The 22,915-nt window shown below is 33.7% G+C and overlaps 14 protein-coding genes across 14 annotated transcripts; 6 read left to right on the top strand and 8 right to left on the bottom strand.

Moving 5' to 3' along the window:
• Positions 1 to 488: 488 nt before the first annotated feature.
• On the top strand, positions 489 to 2,240 carry WICANDRAFT_106270 (uncharacterized protein; the record flags this gene model as incomplete). Its single annotated transcript, XM_019180467.1, has 1 exon — positions 489 to 2,240. The coding sequence occupies one exon, from the start codon at positions 489 to 491 to the stop codon at positions 2,238 to 2,240; it is 1,752 nt and encodes a 583-aa protein (XP_019038711.1).
• Positions 2,241 to 2,495: 255 nt separating this feature from the next.
• WICANDRAFT_31937 (uncharacterized protein) lies at positions 2,496 to 4,166 on the bottom strand (the record flags this gene model as incomplete). The annotated part of the gene is made up of 1 exon (XM_019181900.1): positions 2,496 to 4,166. The coding sequence occupies one exon, from the start codon at positions 4,164 to 4,166 to the stop codon at positions 2,496 to 2,498; it is 1,671 nt and encodes a 556-aa protein (XP_019038710.1).
• A 1,841-nt stretch (positions 4,167 to 6,007) lies between these two features.
• On the top strand, positions 6,008 to 7,656 carry WICANDRAFT_32532 (uncharacterized protein; the record flags this gene model as incomplete). The annotated part of the gene is made up of 3 exons (XM_019181974.1): positions 6,008 to 6,482; positions 6,536 to 6,899; positions 6,972 to 7,656. The coding sequence occupies 3 exons, from the start codon at positions 6,008 to 6,010 to the stop codon at positions 7,654 to 7,656; spliced, it is 1,524 nt and encodes a 507-aa protein (XP_019038709.1).
• A 127-nt stretch (positions 7,657 to 7,783) lies between these two features.
• On the bottom strand, positions 7,784 to 8,764 carry WICANDRAFT_31716 (YeeE/YedE family protein; the record flags this gene model as incomplete). Its single annotated transcript, XM_019181871.1, has 1 exon — positions 7,784 to 8,764. The coding sequence occupies one exon, from the start codon at positions 8,762 to 8,764 to the stop codon at positions 7,784 to 7,786; it is 981 nt and encodes a 326-aa protein (XP_019038708.1).
• Positions 8,765 to 8,878: 114 nt separating this feature from the next.
• Positions 8,879 to 9,667, bottom strand: VPS9 (guanine nucleotide exchange factor VPS9; the record flags this gene model as incomplete). Its single annotated transcript, XM_019183650.1, has 1 exon — positions 8,879 to 9,667. The coding sequence occupies one exon, from the start codon at positions 9,665 to 9,667 to the stop codon at positions 8,879 to 8,881; it is 789 nt and encodes a 262-aa protein (XP_019038707.1).
• Positions 9,668 to 9,811: 144 nt separating this feature from the next.
• Positions 9,812 to 11,389, top strand: WICANDRAFT_32368 (putative asparagine synthase; the record flags this gene model as incomplete). The annotated part of the gene is made up of 1 exon (XM_019181947.1): positions 9,812 to 11,389. One exon carries the CDS (start codon positions 9,812 to 9,814, stop codon positions 11,387 to 11,389), a length of 1,578 nt encoding a protein of 525 aa, XP_019038706.1.
• Positions 11,390 to 11,419: 30 nt separating this feature from the next.
• On the bottom strand, positions 11,420 to 12,010 carry RAD10 (DNA repair protein RAD10; the record flags this gene model as incomplete). Its single annotated transcript, XM_019180848.1, has 1 exon — positions 11,420 to 12,010. A coding segment is annotated over one exon (591 nt), but the record flags the coding sequence as incomplete, so codon positions are not given.
• A 520-nt stretch (positions 12,011 to 12,530) lies between these two features.
• UTP14 (Utp14p) lies at positions 12,531 to 15,495 on the top strand (the record flags this gene model as incomplete). Its single annotated transcript, XM_019185829.1, has 2 exons — positions 12,531 to 12,553; positions 12,966 to 15,495. 2 exons carry the CDS (start codon positions 12,531 to 12,533, stop codon positions 15,493 to 15,495), a joined length of 2,553 nt encoding a protein of 850 aa, XP_019038704.1.
• Positions 15,496 to 15,556: 61 nt separating this feature from the next.
• On the bottom strand, positions 15,557 to 16,430 carry PRE8 (proteasome core particle subunit alpha 2; the record flags this gene model as incomplete). Its single annotated transcript, XM_019181988.1, has 3 exons — positions 15,557 to 16,194; positions 16,245 to 16,315; positions 16,387 to 16,430. 3 exons carry the CDS (start codon positions 16,428 to 16,430, stop codon positions 15,557 to 15,559), a joined length of 753 nt encoding a protein of 250 aa, XP_019038703.1.
• Positions 16,431 to 16,454: 24 nt separating this feature from the next.
• Positions 16,455 to 17,421, bottom strand: WICANDRAFT_94882 (splicing factor SR family protein). Its single transcript, XM_019186471.1, has one exon. The coding sequence runs from the start codon at positions 17,330 to 17,332 to the stop codon at positions 16,895 to 16,897; it is 438 nt and encodes a 145-aa protein (XP_019038702.1). The 5' UTR covers positions 17,333 to 17,421; the 3' UTR covers positions 16,455 to 16,894.
• A 295-nt stretch (positions 17,422 to 17,716) lies between these two features.
• On the top strand, positions 17,717 to 18,349 carry WICANDRAFT_32709 (uncharacterized protein; the record flags this gene model as incomplete). The annotated part of the gene is made up of 1 exon (XM_019182000.1): positions 17,717 to 18,349. A coding segment is annotated over one exon (633 nt), but the record flags the coding sequence as incomplete, so codon positions are not given.
• Positions 18,350 to 18,558: 209 nt separating this feature from the next.
• Positions 18,559 to 18,859, bottom strand: COX14 (Cox14p; the record flags this gene model as incomplete). Its single annotated transcript, XM_019183649.1, has 3 exons — positions 18,559 to 18,588; positions 18,642 to 18,724; positions 18,778 to 18,859. 3 exons carry the CDS (start codon positions 18,857 to 18,859, stop codon positions 18,559 to 18,561), a joined length of 195 nt encoding a protein of 64 aa, XP_019038700.1.
• Positions 18,860 to 19,095: 236 nt separating this feature from the next.
• Positions 19,096 to 20,760, bottom strand: MSC1 (double-strand break repair enhancer MSC1; the record flags this gene model as incomplete). Its single annotated transcript, XM_019181886.1, has 2 exons — positions 19,096 to 19,403; positions 19,572 to 20,760. 2 exons carry the CDS (start codon positions 20,758 to 20,760, stop codon positions 19,096 to 19,098), a joined length of 1,497 nt encoding a protein of 498 aa, XP_019038699.1.
• Positions 20,761 to 21,169: 409 nt separating this feature from the next.
• Positions 21,170 to 22,908, top strand: RSC9 (Rsc9p). The gene is made up of 2 exons (XM_019186470.1): positions 21,170 to 22,419; positions 22,464 to 22,908. The coding sequence occupies exons 1-2, from the start codon at positions 21,269 to 21,271 to the stop codon at positions 22,828 to 22,830; spliced, it is 1,518 nt and encodes a 505-aa protein (XP_019038698.1). The 5' UTR covers positions 21,170 to 21,268; the 3' UTR covers positions 22,831 to 22,908.
• The last annotated feature ends 7 nt before the right edge of the window (positions 22,909 to 22,915 follow it).

Here is a 22,915-nt window from a genome sequence, read left to right as displayed (position 1 = left end):
ATTGTGATACTTTTCAACAATGTGGTGAGTTGAATAAGGATAATGAAGAGCACTTATACCCACAGACCTGGGTTCTAAGGGCCCATCCATATTAGGCAGTTTGAGCACATGATACTGTACACTAAAATCTTTATGCTTGTTGTTTTGATAAAATCGAGAAAGAAAAAAAAGTGAAAAAAAACGTCGAGAGATAAGGTTTTTAGAACCCAGATAAGCAGCTTTGAATAGAATTTGGGGATGCTTTTGTAAGATCGCTTTCCATTTGTGGAAGCTCAAAGACAATGCGAGAATGTTTACACAATCTTATCATAGGTGATGACTTATGTTGGTTATATGTAGCAGCATTACAGTGAGTGTAACGGTGCAGAGACATATACGATAAGATCAAGAAACAATCTTATCTCTCACAGGTGTATATAAGAACAAGCTAGTTTCACTCCAACTAGATCTTGTTTTTGCATTAAATAACTAATCACTGTTCCAGAATCATGTCCCAGGTTGATCAGTTAAACACCATTGAAAGAGATATTGCTGAAACTCCAGGTACCACTGTTATTAGTGCTGATAACCTTAATGATATTGCAAATGTTGGTTTAAACAAGAAGAAGGGTTCTCAAGGTATTATCTTAATTCCACAACCAAGTTTGGACCCAAATGATCCTTTAAATTGGTCAAGGTTTAGAAAAGAGTTACATTTTGGTATCTTGTGTTTATTCACTATTTTACTTGCAGGATTTTCAGCTTGGTGTCCACCTCTTTATTCAGTTTTCATTGCAAACTTGAATGTCTCCATTAATCAATTAAATAATGGGTTAGCATTCCAATTCTTATTTCTTGCTGTTGGTTGTGCACTTTTACAACCTTTAAGTATGAAGATTGGTAAAAGACCAGTCTATTTGTTAGAAACAGTTATTGCCTTGGTTTCACATGCAGTGCTTTCTACTGCAACTGATGAAAAAAAATATTATGCCTTTGGAAGTATTAATGGGTTCAGTTGTGCAGCTATGGATAGTTTGATTCAAATTTCAATTGCTGATATTTTTTTCCTTCATGAACACGGTTCAAGATTTGGTATTTATGTCTTTTGCTTGAGTTGTGGAAGTTTTTTCGCCCCAATGTTATCACCATTAGTTGTTAATAGTATGAAAGGGGATTGGAAATGGTGTTGCTATGCTATTATTATAATGGCTTCAGGTCTTTTCATTATTCAAGTTTTCTTTTTGGAAGAATCTTTATTTAAAAGAACTTTATTTGAAACACATGAAAATGATGAAAAATTAATTACTGTTGCCTTATCAAATGTTGAACAATCCATGAGTAATGACCCAAACCAAAAAGAACTTTATAACATTGTTAGTAAAAGAGTTCGTGAAAACTTGGAATCAATTACTTCACGTTCCAATAATGATAAAATCAGTACTAGTGAACCAAAAAGTGAAACAAATACAAAAATTGATACTGTTTTGGAAATTCCTGCAAATAAAGGGTTTATTAGAAGAATGTCTGTTTACAATCTTGAGCAAGCTATTGATACTAAACTTTGGAAATTAACTTTAAACCCATTCAGAACTCTACTTTATCCAGCTGTCATTTGGGGTTCATTAGTGTATGGTATTCAAATTTGTTGGTTATCTTTAGTTGGTATTACTCAATCTCAATTCTTCTTTGCACCACCTTACAATTTTTCAACTAGCTCTGTTGGTTTAGTTAACTTGGCTTCATTTGTTGGTTCTATATTTGGTGCAATTTACCTTCATTATACTGATACTTTCCAAGTTTACAAAAGTAAGAAAAACAATGGTATTTTTGAACCAGAATTTAGATTATGGACTATGATCCCAGTCATCATCATTAATTCTTGTGGGTTGTTGATGTATGGTCTTGGTGTTCACAGTGGAGTTCATTGGATATGCCCAGTTATTGGTAATGCTTGTATTGCTTTTGGTCTTGGTGGTGGCTCAGCACTTGCCATGGTTTATGTTCTTGAATCATATCCAAAACAAAGTATGGAGACAATGGTTGCTGTTTTAGTCGTTAGAAACTTACTTGGTATGGTTTTCACTTTTGTTTTCCAAGATTGGTTAGATGCTATTGGGTTAGTCAAGACAACTTGGATGCTATTTATGTTTTGTGTTCTCATCAATGGGTTTTTCATCTTGTTTATTTACAAAGGTAAGAAATTTAGACAAATGACTGCTAAACTTTACTTTTCAGCAACTGCTGAAGCAAACTATAATTGAGATATATGGTTTATATATGTGAGAAATAAATGTGTTAAATTCTATTGCTTAGTGTAGTTATTGATATTGGTTCCATCTAGGAAGTTCATTCTTGATAGTTGATCTTTTACACCTAATTGTAAAGAGTAAAAGCGATAACAGGCATTTGGTCAATGTCCGAAATTGCAGGTTCTTCACAAACCAAAACTACGTGTTTTTCACTAAAAAAACAAGTTTACATTTATATTTTCTATATCTATCTATTTATGATTAATCTCAATTACCATTTCCCTTACCATATGAAATTTGATCCCCTGAATCCTTCCCTCCATGAACATCATAATCAATTCCTTCAATGAATTCTTCATCAGGTAAATTAGATTTAGGACCAATATAGATGTTTCTTTTCAATGAAAAGTAATAAATCAAAGCTAATGACCAAGCTCCAACATTAACAACAATGGCATAGTTCATAGTTTTTGCATCACTAACATGACTTGTAGTTGGAAAAAATGAAAACACAAGAATCAAATATTGTGCAAGAATTGATACAGAAACAACAATTGGTGAAAAAACTTTACCTAAATAAAATGGACCAGGTTTGAATAGATTTTTTGAAAAAAATAAACGCAAGACTTGAGGAGTAGACCAACTAACATAATTACCAATGATACTGATTGAAAATAGGGCATTTGCAGCAATTGGACCAGCCAAAATTAACAATCCCATAGTGGCAGCTGCAATTGCACTAGCAACAACTGCTCTAATTGGAACAGCAAACTTTTTGTTAACAACTTTGATGAATGATGAAAAAGGTAAACCATCATCTCTAGCAAAAGCCCAAATTTGTCTTGAAGAAGCAGTCATACAACTTGCAGCCATAAAGAATTGACAAATGGCAGATAATGAAATGAACGCAACAGCCCATTTCTGACCTAAAGAGTCATAAAAGATTTGAGCTAAAGGTTGACCAGTACTTGATTGTAAGATTGAAGCAATATCTGGAGTAATACAAGCACCAATGACAATCATGATGAAGAACCCAGTGATCCAACAAACAGTAATAGAGCCAATGATACCATAAGGAATTGATTTTGAAGGATTTTTAGCTTCTTCAGCCATATGGATACAACTATCAAACCCACTAATGACCCAAGCACAACCACCAAACCCAAATTGAATAAAAGCCCAACCTGATGGCCAAGTACTTGAATTTTCAAATTTACCAAAGATAAATGAAGCATCATTAAAACTTGCATTTTTAGCAGTACCAATAGGTAAGGCAATGAAAAAAATCACAATTAAGATAACATTTGCCACAATTGAAGTTGTTTGAAGTCTTGAAATAGCACCAGAAGCAAAACAAGTTATCAAAAATTCTGCAATGATACCAGCTGCAAAGACACCAAAAGTCATTGCATTTGTAATTTTAAAAGAACCATTACTACCTAAATAGGCAGCAGCTAATACTTGTTGAGCAAAACCATAAGTAATTGAACAAACACCACCAGTTAAAGATAAAGAGTTTGAAGTACCAATGATGAATGATAACGTATTTTTCAAACTTGGTGGGGCGAAATAATGAGTCCAATAATAAAGACCACCAGAAGTTGGAATTGAAGAAGCCATTTCTGACATTGCAATACCCATTGTTAAGATTAAAAAACCAGCAATGAACCAACCCCAAAGTAGAGTGACAGGCCCACCTGTTAAACCCATGCTCATCACAGTTGCAATACTTGGAAGTAAACCCATAATAGAGAATGCAATACCAAACACTTCCAAAGTACCAAAAGTTCTTTTCAATTCAGGCTTATAACCAATCTCAGCTAGCAGCTCATCGGGATCTGTGACATGTCTTGCATCGATACGATGTGATATACTGGTTGAAGGATCATGAGAAGAGACTTCTCTTGAAGTGACATGTGTAAGTTCAATCTTGTTCATGGCTTGTGTTCATGAGGTATGTCCACTTTACAGTCTCCATAACCTTGTCCAGATTGGATATGATATATATATGTTCATGAGTTGTTGATTAGTGTAGAGCTTTCAAGTGAATCTTGATAAAGCACAGTGTCAGAATTGATGTGGTTAATATTTCATGGCCTCCAACTTCCGTTTTGGGTCGACACTATCTATAAAATTTTCCAAAGGGCAACATCGTGGGCGTTGATTTGCTGATAATAGATAGCTTGCAACGACTTAAAAGAGCACCCGAGAACTCGGTTCTATAGAGCTGTTAGGCTGTGATAGTTGTTATTATTACTTGTGACGTTGATCTGGTAATCTGTGTGTATGGATGATCGGTGCTTAAAAGTTCAACGTTCATTTAGTCATTTTATACCTCCGAAAGAAGTCATCTACAAATACATAGACAGCTACATAGTGTATACCATTTGATTGTGTCACATACATGTAGCATTGCAATTTTGATTATCTCTAATCAAGTGCCAGATGTCAAATGTGCATACTATCTGAACAAGTTTGAATCATGTCTTTTTATTAGGAAGGTTGTGACGTTTTAGGTCATCAAGGAACTATTGGAATATTCAAATCAGATACCCATCAGTAACTTATCTTGAAGATAGTGACTTAATATGTATCCATGAGAGTAGATTGGTGTGCTTTATACCCTGGAACAAAGATATTACCCCTAACAGTTTTGTGTATACTCAGTTTTTGTATCCCAGGAGTGGTATATTGAATTTTCCAATAATAATCCAACTCTCTTAGAATCAGCTTGAACGGTTTATCAACATCAACATTACAAGAACCACATTGCACCTGTAATATCACCTGAATATCCATTAACTTTCTCTCAACAGTGAAATTTTTGGACACTTGGTCAAACTTTTTTTCTATTAGTTCCCATTAAAGGGTCAAACTTTCAGCAAATATTCATAAAACCAGACTAAATCTTGAAAGCCATGATTGAAGAATGAAGCTGTAGCTCATCTGATCATAATAAAGCAATATTCAGCAATATTCAGCAATATGATTAGTTGAATGATAACTATAGCAAGGTGGTGGTGTCAAAGAATTGTACCTATTTGAAATGATATTAAAAAAATACAACAAATTCAATGTTTAGTCCACCATTCTACTGTGAAGTAGATACACTGACGCATTCAAAATCCATCATTAGCTCCACCAGGATTGTTATAGATTTAGTTTTCCAAGACCAGGTCATTTAAAGTTGAACAATATTATTTCTCTCATTAACAAAACTACCCATGGCTAAATCGAAGCAGAACTTCTCCTCTAAATGTACCTTAACTGCAAACCAATCTTCACTATTTCCCCAACCATAAGGAGATTGATAAATGTAACAGCTTTCTGAATTATTGATCTTCAAGATTCAATGTACACCGTAAAAATGAAACCCTTTTGAACGATATTTGGTGGTATTAGACTTTATACGGCCGCATGACTGACTCAATGATATAAATTTAAAGTGCCACTGGAAATCTCCAATTTAAAGCTCCTCTTTAAAGCTTTTCTCCATGTTGGAAAAATTTGTCTTGGTGCTCATCATCAAACCGTTTCGCAATGTTTCGCGAATGGTTTCAAGCAAAGAAAACAAAAACTCTCCGCTAAAATCCATCAACAAATATTCAACAAGGACAAGCACAAATGTCAATGTACTTGGGGAAGACAATCCATGTTATTATTACAGTGGATTTGTGTCTTTATAGAATCCCCTCGAGTAAGAAAGGGATTTATATAAACAGGATATGAATCCCCTTGATAATTCATTTACCTAGTTCAATCAATACAATTTTATCAAAATGAACAATAACCTCAAAAGTGACACTGAAAAACCAGAAGTTGAGTTTGTGGAAGACATAGCTCCAAATAGTGATAGAGATGTTTCATCCTCTATTGTTAATGATGATGCTGATGATTTCTCAGATATTAACGAGAAGAAAGTTTTAAGAAAAATGGATCTTCATCTTATACCATTATTAGCATTGTTATATTTGATTTCATTTATTGATCGTGGTAATGTGGGAAATGCTAGAATCGAGGGAATAACTGTTACTTTGAAACTTACAGAAGATGAATTCAATATTTGTGTCACTATTTTTTTCATAACATATGCCCTTTTTGAAATCCCTTCAAATATCTTGTTAAAGAAAATTGGTAGACCATCAATTTATATCCCATCTATAATGGTTGCTTGGGGAATTGTTATGACTCTGATGGGGTGTGTTCAAAACTTTGGTGGATTTTTCGCATCAAGATTGATTCTAGGAATATGTGGTGAGTAATGGAAAATGAATTTTCTATCATTTCAAACTAACATGATTTTTCAGAGAGTGGACTTTACCCAGCAGTCTCTTATTACCTTACTCATTATTATTGTAAAAGAGAGATGCAATTTAGACAAGCTTTGTTTTATGGTTCTGCAACCACTGCTGGTGCATTTTCAGGTTTATTAGCTTTTGCAATTGCCAAAATGAATGGTGTTGGAGGTTATGAAGGTTGGAGATGGATTTTCATTATTGAAGGGTTGTTAACTATTGTTGTTGCTATTTGTTCTTATTTTTTGTTGTATGATTATCCAGAAACTGCTAGTTTTTTCACTGAAAGGGAAAGAAAATTTGTCATTTGGAGATTAAAGAATGATTCCAATGCAACAACATCCTCTGCTAAATTAATTGATAATACAGATGAATTGTTCAAAGAAAAGCAATTGAGAAAGATTCCAAATTTTCAGGCATTTTCAGAAACTGATGATATAACAATGAGAGAAGCATTTAAGGCAGTACTAAGGGATTGGCAATGTTATCTTACAATGCTCATATTCATTTTCAATACTTCATGCTCATATGGTATTTCCCTTTTCTTACCTGCAACAATTAAAGCTATGGGTTATAGTAATTCTCAAGCTCAATTGTTAACAATTCCAATTTTCATTGTTGGTTCAATGTGTACCATTGTTCAGTCCCATTTTTCTGATAAGCTTGGTGTAAGATCAATATTTATTATTGTTGATTTCATTATTGTTATTGTTGGATTCATCATGGCCATTGTAGGGCAAGAAACAGGACAGTATAAAGTTATTTATGGTGGTGTGTTTCTTGGTGTTATTGGACTTTATTCTGGTTTCCCAGGTATTGTTACGATTCATGCAAATAATTTGGCAAACTCTAATAAGAGAGCTATTGGTATGGCATTCCAATGTGGATTTGGTAATTTTGGAGGTGTATTTGCTGCAAACTTTTATAAGCCAACTAAATTAACATTGGGTCACTCTTTAGAATTGGGATTTTCCACAATGGGGTTATTATGTACACTAGTACTTGTGTTTTCTTATAATTTATCCAACAAGAGAAACTTGAAGGCTTTGGAAAATGGTGAATTTGATGATGTTAGTGATTTGGAATTTTTCAGAATGGGAGACAAATCACCTTATTACAAATACAGATTATGAAGAATGATGTTTATGAATTGATGGCTAATGAATGGATATGATGAGTTTGATGAGTGTAGTATGTACCCGAAAACTACATTAAAGTTAGTACATTGAGATTATGAACTTTGTTTGCACTTTCGAACTTTCATAACAACCCACCAATTCCATGACCTGTGAGAAATGAAATGAGCCAAATGTTTACATCTCTAAAATGAATACTGTTGGCAAGTCCTGGACCTGGACAAATACCTAAAATCCCCCACCCTAAACCGAATAAAACGTTCCCAATTAAAAACCTTGGAGGTATTTCTGTAGACATGGCAAGATCAAAGTTTCCAGTTAGTAAAGGTTTCTTTATATTTCTCCATATAATTACATTTGGTATCACTGCAAACACAATAATCATAGCTAAGGATGGATCAAATTTTTTCCAGTCTAAAATTGATAAAAATCCAATTGTTTTCGTTACATTAACCATTCCTGAAACATGAAGACCAATACCAAACAAAAACCCACTTAAAAACCTAATATAATTACCCAACAAACATTTGTAAAATCCCTTAGCTTTTTGTGATAGATATGGTAATAAACCATAAACTTGAATAAAACCTGCAATTAACAATCCAGTGATTAATTTGTTTTCCTTAAAGAACCCCCAACTAAGCACTAGTGTATAGTTTGGTTCAACGGCACTATGTAATCCCAAGTCTAACAGCTTGTTTAATCCAATAGCAGCTGCTGAAAAAGTTGCAACTGCAGCCATTGATCTAACTCTAAGTCTGGATAAACCACCAATCATATGTCCAGATGTACAACCTGCACCTATTTTTGTACCTAGTCCTACTAAGGCTCCAGCAATTGAAAATAACACCAATTTATCGATACCAAAGTTTGTGATTAGGTTTGAAGTTGGGAAATCTGGTAAAAATGAAGGAGCATATTCTTTGATGAATAAGGATGAACATAAAACACCAGTTAAAAGTGGGATATTCTTTGTAGCCTTCTCGAAGATGGTGTTGTAAATAGCTGATGAGAAGCCAATAGTCGAACCAAGTTGCCAGTAGTAGTTTGTACTGGCCAACTGAATGAACAGGGCACCCACACTAGCTTCGATTATTGAAAACATGATGTTTACATAGTTTTGTTAAAAGTTGTAGATTTTTCCAAAACGGTTTGTTTTTTATACAGAGTCGGGCTTTGCCTACACCAAAAGACCGCTTTTGACATTTGTATCCGTTTATTACACGTTATCATTATCATCAGCTTCTCGTGACAAGTTCTTGATGAACTCAGATGCTGCGTTGAGACTCACAAGATAGTACTGGACCTCACTGCTCTTGTTGAAAGAGAATCTCTCTATGAATGCTAGATTGGAGTAAAGATTAGAAGTCTGTGTCTTGAGAACAGTGTATATCAACAAGGGTAGGAACTCATCTGCATTTTGAGTCTGATCATTCTTCTTAATCAGCTCAAATAAAATCTTGCAACAGTTCAATATACATATCACTTTCGCCCTTGGGGATTTGAAATTATTCAACTTGTTAAGCTCATCACCTGCAATTTTTATGAAATAATCACCTTTGGCCGCTATAGATTCATCAACATCAAGTTCTTTTGCAGTCAAATCCTTGTATTCTTTATAATTAAGTTCTAATATTTCATCATATTCTAAATCTTTCTTGTGTGTTTCATCTATAATATTGGACGGTATTTCTGGAGAATACGTTTGTTCATAAAGTTTTGTCATAACCAACTTCTCCACACCAAACATCGAGTTTTCGAAATCATGCTTGTCCATGAAAGAGAAAGGCTCATATTCTTGCATTCTAGCTGCTATGAACTCTTTGAAATCCATCACCAATTTGGTTTGTTCATCTGTTGTCCATTGTTTTTGATTGAAATTCTTTAGAAATGATCTGATATAGCGAAGCACCGGATCAGCTTTCCTGCTTCTCAAATGTTTTAAAAACAGCTGGAAGTCGAATTTGTTGGGCTTCTCTTCTGGATTGTATGCCTGGATAGATGACATTATTACGAGAGATTGATGGGAAATGGGTATGTGATTTTTTAGTTGATGATGTTGATTTTCCTTTTTTTCTTTCTTTCGTTATTTCCGTTCTGAAATTCAAAATTTTTCATCAAGGTGTAAATGGTTTAATCAAGAGCTTTGACAATGTGTGGTATTCTCTTCCATTATAATCAAAATCAAGCTCTTGAAAATGGTGTTTTGGAGTTTCAGGAAACCCAGGTTCTTGATATAATCAAAAATGGGTTGGGTTCCAAAATACCGAATTCTAGTCAAATATTCAATTCATTAGTTCCTAAAATATGTTCAAGAGGTCCTAATTATTCAAGCCTATTGGTTGAGAATAACAATATGTTGTTCTTCAGCTCAGTGCTATCCCTCAGGTCACCATTCACAAAACAACCTTTGGAATCATCAAGATACATTATACAATTCAATGGTGAATTATACAATAACGACATTGATGGTAATGATACACAATACATTATGAACTTATTGGATCAAAAATCTGTGATAGACACTATACATACTCTTGATGGGGAATTTGCATTTACAATTTATGACAAGAAGGAGCAAAATATTTGTTTTGGTCGTGATCCAGTAGGGAAAAGAAGCTTAGCCTATTATCTGAAAAATGAAGAATTATACATTTCAAGTGTTCAACCTGGTTTTGAAGAAAGATCTGATTTTATAGATTGTGATAATGGAAGTATCTATCAATATTCATTCAAAAATAAACACCTGGAAATTGTTGAACATGCTGTAACCTATAATATCAATAGCAATACTGATAAAGATTTCAAAAATATTGAAGATAGACTAAATAAATTAAACAATGTGCTAATCCAATCTATCAAACAAAGAATTCACAACATTGACCCATTCCACATTGAATCTGAAACTGACCCATTATATGCAATTTTATTCTCCGGTGGTTTGGATTGTACAGTGATTGCTGGATTAGCAGCCTCAATTTCTAAACCTGAAACATCAATTGATCTTTTCAATGTTGGGTTTGATAATCCAAGGACTGGAATGAAAGCATCTGAAGCTCCAGATCGTAAATTGGCCATTGAGTCATGGCTAAATCTAAGCAAGCAGTTTCCTTCAATTAATTTCAATTTAATTGAAATTGATATCCCATATGAAGAATATTTAGAAACAAGGCCAAAAGTTATTGAATTGATGTATCCTAAAAACACCGAAATGGATTTATCAATTGCAATTGCATTTTATTTTGCATCAAGAGGTAAGGGAAATAGATTATCATTACATGATGTACCATTGGAACAAATATCATATTCTTCGGCAAAAACAGTGGAGCATTATCAATCAAAGGCAAAAGTTTTATTAAGTGGACTTGGAGCTGATGAACTATATGGAGGATACCATAAATTTGCCAATAAGGATAATGAATCATTAGCAGAGGAATTAACAAGACAAATTAATAACATTCATGAAAGAAACCTCCAACGTGATGACAAAGTGATTTCCGATAATGGGGTTGAAGTAAGGTACCCTTTCTTATCTCATGATGTTATTCAATTTTCCACTCAAGAGATTGAAATCAATTATAAGATTTCAAAATTAATTTTAAGAAAATTAGCATCACAAATTGGATTAGAATTTGTCTCTGAAGAACCTAAAAGAGCTATTCAGTTTGGTGCTAAAAGTGCCAAAATGACTGCAAATGGTAATAAAAAGGGAACTGATGAATTGAAATAACAAATATATTAATAATCAGACACTTGTAGCCAAATATGTCAGATACTTGGCTGCTTGTTCAAAGTTAAATGCCAACAATAATGTAAATTCATTGAATAAACAAATCCTGTTTATCTCTCTCAATATAGATTCACTATTTTCAACGTCGACAACTGTTAATAACAAGGCATTTTTCTTGAGTAAAGGTTTCATTTTGTTTTGTATATACTCTGGATGTAATTTATGATATTTCAAAGATAAAAATATGACTTGTCGATTTTTAACCAAATAATCATATGTGTTTCTTGATTCAACATATGTCCAATTTACATTTATGATATGTTGAAGTAATGGGTTACCAGTTTGAGTCTTATTGACAGAGATGGTTGAAGGTTTTGGTGATCCTGATTTTTGGAAAGGTTGAGTTTTAGGAGAATTGTAACTGGCACGGTCTTGGTTAAAGGCATTAGTTCTCTTCTTTGAAGAAGGTGCTGGTTGTTGAACTTGAGCTTGTGGTTGTCTTGTAACTGGACTCTGTTGAGCTATTGGCGCACTGTTGCTATCATTGCTGCTTGGTTCACCTCTGAGCTTCTGTACACCGGCTAGAATACTCGCAAATGAGGTCGTATCGGTATTAGATTGTCCATTATTGTCACCCATGATTCCTTAAAGTGGTGAAGAAGGTTACAATGTTATAATCGAGTTCAAATCTGTTTTTGCCTGATGATTACATAACTTCAACCATATTTTTTCTTTGAAAAGCTGTCTAAAAAATCAACAACAAACTCATTGAATTCACTATTAAAAAAGCATATACAAAATCAAAATGGCTGAACAAAGAAAAAGTGAGTGTTGATCTTTTTTGCAAGTGATTGACTTTACTGACAAATACGACCTAAAGTTGACATATCGAAGTTGGAACCAGAACAAATTGCATCATTCAGAAAACAATTTGAGGAAGAACTAGATCATTTCAGTTCATCATTGAACGCTCTAAACTTAGCATTGAATAAATATAAAGAATGTGTTGTAAACATTCAACAAGTTGGTGATGAAAAGAGTGAGGGTAAAGATATTCTGGTGCCATTATCAAGCTCTTTATACGTTCCAGGTAAAATCAAAGATAATCAAAAATTCTTGGTAGACGTTGGTACTGGTTACTATGTCGAAAAGAATGCAGAAGATGCAACTAAATTTTATGAAGCCAAAATAACTCAACTAAATAAGGATTATCAACAAGTCACACAAATTATAAACGAAAAATCACAAGCATTACAACGAGTCGATCAAGTGTTGAGACAAAAAGTTCAAGCAAGAGAAGAGCAACAAAGTACACAAAAGAAAGACTAACTAAACCAATGAACATATTTGTATACTAATTACCAATATCACTATTTTGATATTGTATTCTTGATGTATTGCAAATTATATAGCACCTCGGAATAGATTTTCTGAGTTCCGGCTCATCTCAAATTTTTTTTTTTACATAAACTTTTCATACTTTAGAGAAGATAACCAACATTTGTATTCAGACATAGGCTCAAAGTAGAATGGGAAAGAATATTAAGAGAAAGACAAGAGCAAAGTCCAACAAGAGGGCTCAGAATGCTTTTGAAATAGCCCAACAGCAAGAAAGGGCAAGAAACGGTGATTCAGACAGTTCAGATGATGATGGTGCTATCATCAATCCTCGTAAAAGATTTGGAAATGAAGACGGTGAAGATAATAACAGTAATAGTGAATTTGAAGATGAAGAATTAGATTCTGATGAAGCACTAGGTTCTGACGATGACTTTGACATCTTGAATACAAAATTTTCACAAACAATCAGAGATAAACAAAAGAAAATAAAGAAAGGTGAAATCGAAGAAGGTGATGATGATGAAGATGAAGGTTGCCAAAGTGTTGATGAAAGCCAATTTTTACCACTATCAGCTGTATGGGATCTTGATGATAAAGACTTGATTGACTCTAAAGATACTAAAGATGTCATTCTTGATGATAACTGGCAAAGTGAATCTGAATCTGAAGATGAAACATCTGATGAATCTGAAGATGAAGAGGAAGAGTTCCCATTCGAAAACCAATCTGGTGATGAGGATGAGGATGAGGTGGAATTGACAAACTTGAAGAAACAGCTTACGAAGAAAGACAAAAGAACAAAAAGTCAATATCAAGACCTTCATATCCAAGAGAATGAACTCGCTTTACCAGGTGGAGGTAATGAAATCACTTTAGCCGATATGTTGTCAGTTGTTGATAACGATGCATCAAAGAAGGCAATGTTAATTGATAAAGAAGAAACTGAAGAGAGTGGGAAGTCATTAGCAATTCCACTTCCAAAAAGAATTCAAGATAGACATGAACGTAAAGCTGCCTATGAGATTTCTAAAGATGAAGTGAATAAATGGAAGGAAACCGTCAAACAAAATAGAGAATCTGAGGTTTTGTCATTTCCTATGAATAAGCAAATTGAACATAATGCACCATCTACGTTCCAAGAAACACCAGCGTTAACTGATTTGGAACAAAAAGTTAACAGTGTGTTGAATCAATCATCATTACTTGATGACAAGAAGGAGTCAACATTCGAAGAAATTGCTACAGCTAAAATGAGTGTTGAAGAATTGCGTAAGAGACAAAATGAATTAAGAAAGATGAGAGAGTTGATGTTTAGAAATGAAAGAGAAGCAAAAAGAATCAAGAAAATCAAATCAAGATCTTATCGTCGTATTAAAAAGAAGGAAATGCTAAAAAATAAATCTTTAATTGAAGGAGAAGAAAGTGATGATGATGAACATGATTCCAAACGTGCCCAAGAAAGAATGTCTTTGAAACATAAAAACAACTCAGCTTGGTCAAGATCTATGATCAAATCAGGGTTATCAAAAGATCAAGAGGCTAGAGAAGAAATGGAGGAAATGTTGAGACGTGGTGAGTCGTTAAAATCTAAAATTTTAGATCGCGACGAAGATGAAGACGAATTTGGTGATTCTAATGATTTGAATTTGGATAAGGATGTTGATTATGACTCAGAAACTGAAGCTCGTGAGAACCTAGGTAAAACTGGGGTACTTAATATGGCATTTATGAAAAATGCAGAAGCAAGAGAGCGTACAAGAAATGAAGAAACTAAAAATAATTTAAGAAGATTACATGAGAATGAAGATATTGAAGAATTTGACGAGTCTGAAAGAAATAATGCCATCAACGTTCATATCAATCCTGGTAGAAGAATCTATACACCGGGATCTGGGAAATCCAATGCGGAAATGAAGGAATTATCTCAAACTGTTTTAGATGAGGATGAAATTGATAATTCGAAAAATTTAACAGCTAGATTATCTAAAAGTGACAAAAAACAGGATTCTTTATTAAACAGAGAGGCTGAAAAGCAAAAAATATCCACAAAGGAAAACGCTGATGAAGATGAATCTAATCCATGGTTAACTGTCTCAAATAATGTTCAAAAATCTAGAAAAATACATGTCACAGATAAAGAGAGCTCTAAACTTGAGAAGAATGAATCAAAGATGAGTAAACAGAGAAAGAGAAAAGCTAAAGAAATTGAAGAACCAGAAGAAATAATAGACGTTAATGAAACGTTGAAAATTGTTGACCCTCATGGTGATGATTCGGATGCTGGTTCAGATGTTGATGCTTCAAAAATACACATGTTTAAACAACAAGATTTGATCAAACAGGCATTTGCTGGTGACGATGTTGTTGAAGAATTCGAAGCTGAAAAGAGACAAGTTATTAGAGATGAAGGTGATCAAGTTGAAGATTTAACATTACCAGGTTGGGGTGACTGGGCTGGGGGTAAAAATAAGAAACCAAAGAAGAATAAAATTGTTAAAAGAACTAAAGGTGTTGATTTTGACAAGAGAAAAGATAAAAACTTGAAGAATGTTATCATTAATGAAAAAGTCAACAAGAAGAATGCTAAGTATCAATCATCAGCTGTTCCTTTCCCATTCGAAAGTAGAGAACAATACGAAAGAAGTTTAAGAATGCCAATTGGACAAGAATGGACATCAAGAGAGACACACCAAAGGTTAACAATGCCAAAAGTTACAATCAAATCTGGTGTTGTTATTGATCCACTGAAAGCACCATTTAAGTAAAATAACTGTACAATATATGTCTAAGCATTACACTATAAATCTTGTATTATACAAAAGTTCATTATAAACTTTCTAATCTATCATTGATCTCTTGTGGTGATAATTTTTTGAATCTTGGACCAACTTGATTTTCTGCACCTTGGAAACCTAACAAATCATCATTTGGTTCACCAACAATGGCAATCTCCACTGTATCACCATTCATATCACCTTCAATTGATTCTTTTAAAGTTAATAAAGCAATATGGATAGCATCTTCTAGCTCTAATTCGTCATTCCATCTTTTTTCCAAAAATGTTTTCGCAGCAACAGCACCTTTCCCAATTGCAGTTGCCTTCCAAGGAAAATAAGACCCAGAGGGATCAACTTGATATAATCCAAATTTATTATGATCATCATAACCTGCAATCAACAAAGACACACCATATGGTCTAACACCACCGGATTGTGTACTTTCTTGCATTATCTTAGCCACTTCACTCACCAAAATCTTTGTTGGAGGATATTCGTTATACACTCTTTTATAGTTTGTATGTGATATTTTTCTTGATTTATCAACTAAAACTCTAAAATCTGGACCCATACCGGAATAAACTGCACCAATATTAGGAGTTATCAATGATATCTTGGATAATGTATCTGAATTGACTAATGAAGATGATGATTTCTTTTCAGTAGCGAGCACAACACCATTGGTAGCTATATTAATGTTAGTGAAGAGCACAACACAATTGACCTTAAGCACATACCTTTTATACCTAGAGATGTCACACCTTGTTTAACGGCACTTAAAGCATGTTCAATTTGAACTAGTTTACCACTGTTTTATAACATTGTTAGTATTGATCAAATGGAAAGAAAACATCAATCTCAATTGAGGAATCAACGTACCTTGGAGAAAATGTGGTTAAGGAAAAAGAGTATCTGTCAGCCATTTGAAAGATAGGTTAGAAGGCAATTCTTAGGATCCAATTGGCGTTGTCAATTTTGTTGAATATGTTGATGTGTTTTTACGCTACAGATTTTTGCCATCAGAAATCCAAAAATTCGAGAAAGCAGATTTCGGTAACGGCCACTACTAAGAAACAGTATGAAAGATGATATAAAACTACAAAACTGCTTTTAAGAGAAAGATTTGCTCATAATATATATTATATTAATGATAAGCTGTGCAGAGTTTTTGGTTATTCATTTTTGAGCCGAAAAACGTATTCATTTAATGGAATTGTCACTTCGAAAGTCAAGCTGTTGAGCTATTTTAGACTCCCAATCCATAATTAAGTGAGATATGGGTACGTAAAAAAACTATCAAATCCATTGACACAGATTCTGACACAATGTAGAGCTTCGGGGAAGCCAGCTATTAAATTTCGAAGAACTGGTGATATATTCTCCCTCTTCACAATGCCTTTTTCTCTTGGTAATACTTCTTTTGAGATAGTCTCATTTGCTTCAACAACTCCCTACTTGGTCTCTTAACATGCATGAAATTACACGTTCCTCCCCTATCACAAGACTGTGTATCATGTTGTCTGCATGAACTTCCTCTGAAATCAACAACTGGACTTAATTCGCAGTAAACAGGTCTCGAATTGTACCATCTTGTACTGAAAATGTCTCTCGCCTTTCTGGCAGCTTCCTCACTGACAAACTTGATGTACACATTCCCGTTCAAATGATCATTATGATTTTCACAAACTGTTAATTCATCAATTTCACCAATTTGACTTGCCTCTATGAAAATGTCTTTATAAAAATCTTCAAAACTTGGAACGATATCACTTGTGGGTATTCTGTTTGGTTTTTGAACATCTGGATTTTGGTATAGATTTGCCATCATGATGGTTTTAGAATGTGTTGGTCTTGTGTGCTTTCGTGAACATTTTTCACCATGTCTACAAGCACCAATCTTTGTGTAAAACTGACTATTGAAAATAAGTTAGCAAATAGCTCCAATTGTATGGAAGAATATACTCACCAATTTAATCCAAAATCAGCCATGATTTATAAGTTGTATTATTGTTTCTGGTGGCACTGGGTTGATAAAAAAGTTATGTTTATTTTTTTTTGGTTTTTTTTTTGGCTTTTTTTGCCATCTCTCTCAACTTTGAAGCCAAACGAAAGTGAAAACCTAGAAGTAACATTCCCTTCAGATTACAATGGGTGTAGGTTTTACTAAGGATGAATCTGATTGGAGCTAGACTGACAATATCAACAGGCTGATGGTGGTGTTAAATTACAGAGAAAGGATTTGATCAAACAAAAAAAGTCGTCAGAATACGATGAAGCCAGTGCTGAAGCATACAACAAGAATGGAAAATGGACAACTTGCCACTTGTCAAACAAGCCATTGGCCATACCCATAGTGAGTGATTATAAGGGTAATTTATACAACAAAGATAGCATATTGGAGTACATTTTATATCCGGACACTATAAGTACGAACCAAAAGCAGTTGGTAGAGCATATAAAGAGTTTAAAGGATATTGTCGAATTGAAAATACAGACAGGTAATGACAATGCTGAATTTACATGTCCCATAACAGGTAATGTTATTGGGAGTAATGGGATTACATATGTATATTTGGTGAGTTGTGGAGATGTGTTCGCTGAAAAATGCTTGAGAGAAGTCAATGGTGATGATCGAAACTGTCCTGTTTGCAATCAACAATATGAAGACCAAGATGTCATAGTTTTGAATCCCATTTCAAAGAAGAGTATTGAACACCTTGAAGATAGAATACAGCTGTTGATATCTAGAAATTTGACACATTCAATGAAAAAACAAAAGAAGCAAAAGAAAAGAAAATCTGAGGAAGCAGTTACGCATAAATCCAAGAAGGTAAAGGTATAGCTAGAAATTTATGATTGAAGCTTGTACGCTGTTGAAGACCAAATCCCGAAAATAAATCATTTTTTTTTGTATTTTCAACAGTATGTTTGTGTATAAATAAATAGATACAAGAATACCCAAAACCAAAATAAACTAAGATATGTACAGTATTGTAGACTCGGTGGCACTGGAATATAAAAGCACTCCGTTTTCCTGATTTTTGAATCTCTTTAATCCTTCTTCTCTTCTTCAGCTGGTGTCTAAAATAAATGGTTAGTAAATGCAATCGCTAATTAAGCTTCATAATACGCACTATAACACCTTGAGCCAATGCTTGTTCTTCATATTGTTTACCATTAAGATACACTTGATATGACATACCACCTATAACGTATACTAGTTTTCGTTAGTTCATCAACTCTTCTTTCTCGCAATCTTGGATCACTTACATGAACCACCAACTAGGGAGAGAACTGTTAAACGGTGTGCAGCATCAGCAACTTTTGTGTACCATGGATATCTACCAGACATTATTATGAAATCTGTTTTCTTTTTGGACTTTTGTGACGTCTTGAAACGGTACAGTACTAGATAATAAGTTCGTTTCTGTATTTTTTTTGTCGAGATTCTACATCCCTACACCATCATACTCCGGAACTTCACCTGAAGCAACTGTCAGATCAACTACAGCAAACAAAAAAATAGACATAAACTCATTTTATTCATAAAAAAATAGAACACGTAAATTCGATAAGTTATTGATTGGTTCAATGGTTAAACGTGTAGTAAATGGTATTGTACCAAGTTTTCACATAGTAGACAATTTTGTTCCACAAATTGACACCTGTAAGTTTGGCATTAGCAATAGCACTACCAGTATCATAGTTGGCACCACTGATAAACCATCTAGTATTAGTTTTAGCAAGATCTAACAATTGATCGTGTCTAAAGTTTTTAGTATCATAAATACCAAATGAACTTAAATATTCTCTCAATTCAACGTCAGACCAATAATCAAAGAAAGAATCCCTTGCTGTGCTAAAATGGTTTGAAGCTTGATTGGCATAACCAGAAGCTTGGGCAGCTGCATCTGTGGCATAGCTTGAAGCTTGAGAAGCTGCATCTGTGGCATAATCTGAAGCTTGGGAACCCCATTGAGAAGCAGCAGTTGAAGCGTGTTTGGCATAAACATCAAAATTGGCAGCTAAATTCTTGTAAGCAATATTAGCCTTTTCCAATAAACCTTTTGATGTTTTAGAAGCCGCATCATTTTGTTCATCAACCCATTTTTGAATATTTTCTTTTGACCAACCTTGGAAAAAATAATCATTATTGAAGTTTTGAATTGGTTTGAACTTGTTATCTTTAACTAGTTGAATCAATTCATATTTGGTTGCAAAGATAGGGACCGAAACACCACGAGCAGCTAAAAAGGCCTTCAAACGATCTCTTGACCATGATTCAACACCGACGAAGAATGTATCATTAATAACGTTATCAACCTTGTCAGATGATTTTGTCAAGAATGGTGAAGCAGATTTTGAAGCTTTTCCACTCCAATACTCAATATCATCTTTCAAATTATCTTTATGCTTTTGAGCTAGTAATGCCAATTCTTCCTTGTTTGTCTTCAATGATTCTTCAACATCAACTTGGTGAGTTTTTAACCATTTGTATAATTGAGATGATGACCATGTATTGAAAATATCATCTCTAACTGTACCAGCTTTGTCAAACAACGCCTTGCTTGACAAGTCCAAAGATTCCAAGATACCTTGACGTTCTTCTTCAGCAACTTGAGCAGCTTGGTATGAGTTTTGACGAACTTTACGAATCAAATCCTTTTGAGAATCTCTGAAACTGGAATAATCAATACCATACTGGTCCAACCATTTCTTCAATGATTTTTTGTCCCAATTAGAGTACAACCAATCACCTGGGTAGTTACCTGAAGCGTTATACTTCTTTGCAATTTTGTTATAATTTGACTTTGCTAATTTAACCAAATCATCACGTTTAGCTTCTGGATCAAACTTGATATCAGATTTTTTCAAAGTACTTTTCAATTGATCAATACCCCAAGTAGCAAAGACCCAATCTTTTAAATTGCTGTAGTCAACTGAGGATGACGAAGTTGCAGGGTTTGATGTTAAGGAGTCTGTAGCACCGTTGTAATAATTAAGCACTTTTTGCTTCACGACATTAGGATCAAACCATGAAGATTGAGATTTGGAATGTTGCAATTCCCAGTGTTTTTGGGAAAGGTCTTTAATTTGTTCAACAGTAGCCTTCTTTTCATCGAAAGGAACTGAATTATCTGATAAATACTCTTTTAAATCATTCAAATCCCAAGAGTCAAGAACTGTGGATGAGAACAATGCAATTGAGGAGGTGGATAGTAACAAAACCGACAACAAATTAATGACTTTCATCGTTGTAGAATTATTGATTGTTAGTCCAGTTGCTTTGTTCCAAGCTCAATCCATAACTGAAAGAAATGTCTTTTTATATATGATTTAGACCCAGGCGTGTCTATAATTGTGTCATTAGCAATCCCACACTCAAATTTTAGTTGAAACAGCAATTCAGCAACTGGCCATGGGCCTTGTGGTTTCTGGCTGTAAATAAGGGTAAACTTGTGAAATTAGGATCATTTCAGAGCACACAATAGAACCTTGTAGAACACCATAATAACCGACATCATTTAAACCAACATCATCAACTGAAATTGTTTATAAACTTCATCTCTTTTGAACTTTTGAAATTTCAACCTTTATACCACCTCGGAATGTGTGTCATCACGTGCTCACATAGACCCTCGTAATTCGATTCTCGATGAACGATCAAAAACACGAATAAAAACATGAAAAAAAACATATAAACAACACCAAAATTATCCAATCAAATCAGAACATCAACTTTATATATCATCAAAAGAAAATGTCGGTACCTCAGCTCCCTCAAATAACACCAACTGCCATAATAGTACCATCCAGTGATCAACAACAAAGCTCAATTTACAACAACTATGCCCAATTAAATCAAAATTTGTTCAGTCATCCAGGTTCTAATTTCCAAGGATCCGATCTAATGACACATTTGCAATTAAATTTGAAGGCTGGAATCAATTTGGATTGGTGTTCGAGGACAATACTTCATTTTAGCAACTCGGCACCTTACCTGGTTAAACACCAGTGGATATTGGACTACTTGTTGAATGATTTATACGATAACTTTAACAAGACATCAGCATTGAGTTTAAGAAACTTATCACAAGACGGTGATTTCACACAACTATTGGCATTACATCCAAAGACTAAAAAAATTTTGTATGAAGTTTTGAGCCATTTTGAAACAGATGATCAACCTTCTCCTCTAATTGATGATGTTGAAAATACATCCAAATACTCCAATTTAGACAATGAATTACTGATGTACACAGTTGATATTGTTGAAAGTGTGTCTTCTTATATTGCACCGGCTCCAAAAGATGATGATTTATTTGTTTGTTTAACCAAGATTTTCCAAACTCATAATGATAGATCATTATTAATTTCAATAATGAGATCATTTGCAAGATTTCTTGTTCGTTCAGAACTTAGTGTTGAAAATTGTTCAAGTAACTTAACTTCCAATATATTGGATAAAATTGTTTCATTCTTATTAACAAATGATTATGATTTAATTCTAACTTCGTTAGATATCCTTTATCAATTTGCATTGCCTGGAAATCTAAGAATAAATGCATTATTAAAATCATCAACAAGACAAGAAATTCTAAAATTGAAACTTCCACAATTATTAACATATCAATTGAATATTAAAGGAAATCCAAATGATTTTTCACAATTGGATTATTTGAAGTTGATAAAAAGAACAAAACCACCAATGCCAACATCACCACCTGTTTTATCACCAGAACATTATAAAGATATAATAATTTTAAACGAACCATTAAGAGCAACTTCCTGGATGAGATGTTCTTATAAAGCTGTTGAAGATGGTGAAGTTACCCAAATTTCTTTATGGAAAGCTTATGAAAAACAATTTGAAAAAGAAGCTGTTCAAAATAAAAAAAATTACTACCAGCTGTTGATTTCATTAAAAATGTATCCAATGCATTTCCAAATTCAAGTGCCATGGTTCTGAATCTACCAAGTGGTCAAAGAAAATTTATAATTAAAGGGATTGAGCCAAGATTTCAGTCTGTTGATATAAGTACTGGTGAATATGAAGCTTTTAATCAAATTGAAAAATCGCAAAATCATGATTTGAATTTATTGAACCCTCTGGATTCAAAACAAGAACCATTACCAATTTATAATCCACCACAGCAATTAAACGATGTTAATAAGAGTTCTTCAATGTTATTAACTTCATTAACTAATAACTCAATTGGTAAAGAACTATTTAAACCTGTTGAAGAGGAAATTTTCAAAAAAATTGAAGCTGCTCCAGTTTTATTTGATGAATTAGCTGATTCTTTAAAATATCTACAATAGAATAGTTTATAATAAATAAATAATGTCATTAAAATTGATTGAATTAATCAAATTATAAGTCGTCATAGTTCGTTCTGGTTATGCG

Source organism: Wickerhamomyces anomalus, assembly GCF_001661255.1.
Source record: "Wickerhamomyces anomalus NRRL Y-366-8 unplaced genomic scaffold WICANscaffold_4, whole genome shotgun sequence".
NCBI classification, from domain to species: domain Eukaryota; kingdom Fungi; phylum Ascomycota; class Saccharomycetes; order Phaffomycetales; family Wickerhamomycetaceae; genus Hansenula; species Hansenula anomala.
Note: the sequence above shows the minus strand (reverse complement) of the source record. Positions and strands in the feature narration are given on the sequence as shown.

What these genes read in the sequence shown, in the direction of transcription:
- WICANDRAFT_94882 (XM_019186471.1), bottom strand. Translation starts at nt 17,332, where the DNA reads ATGGCAAATCTATACCAAAATCCAGATGTTCAAAAACCAAACAGAATA.
- RSC9 (XM_019186470.1), top strand. Translation starts at nt 21,269, where the DNA reads ATGTCGGTACCTCAGCTCCCTCAAATAACACCAACTGCCATAATAGTA. An exon ending in AAAAAAAATTACTACCAGCT is followed by an intron (nt 22,420 to 22,463) that starts GTTGATTTCATT and finishes TCCAAATTCAAG; the next exon opens with TGCCATGGTTCTGAATCTAC.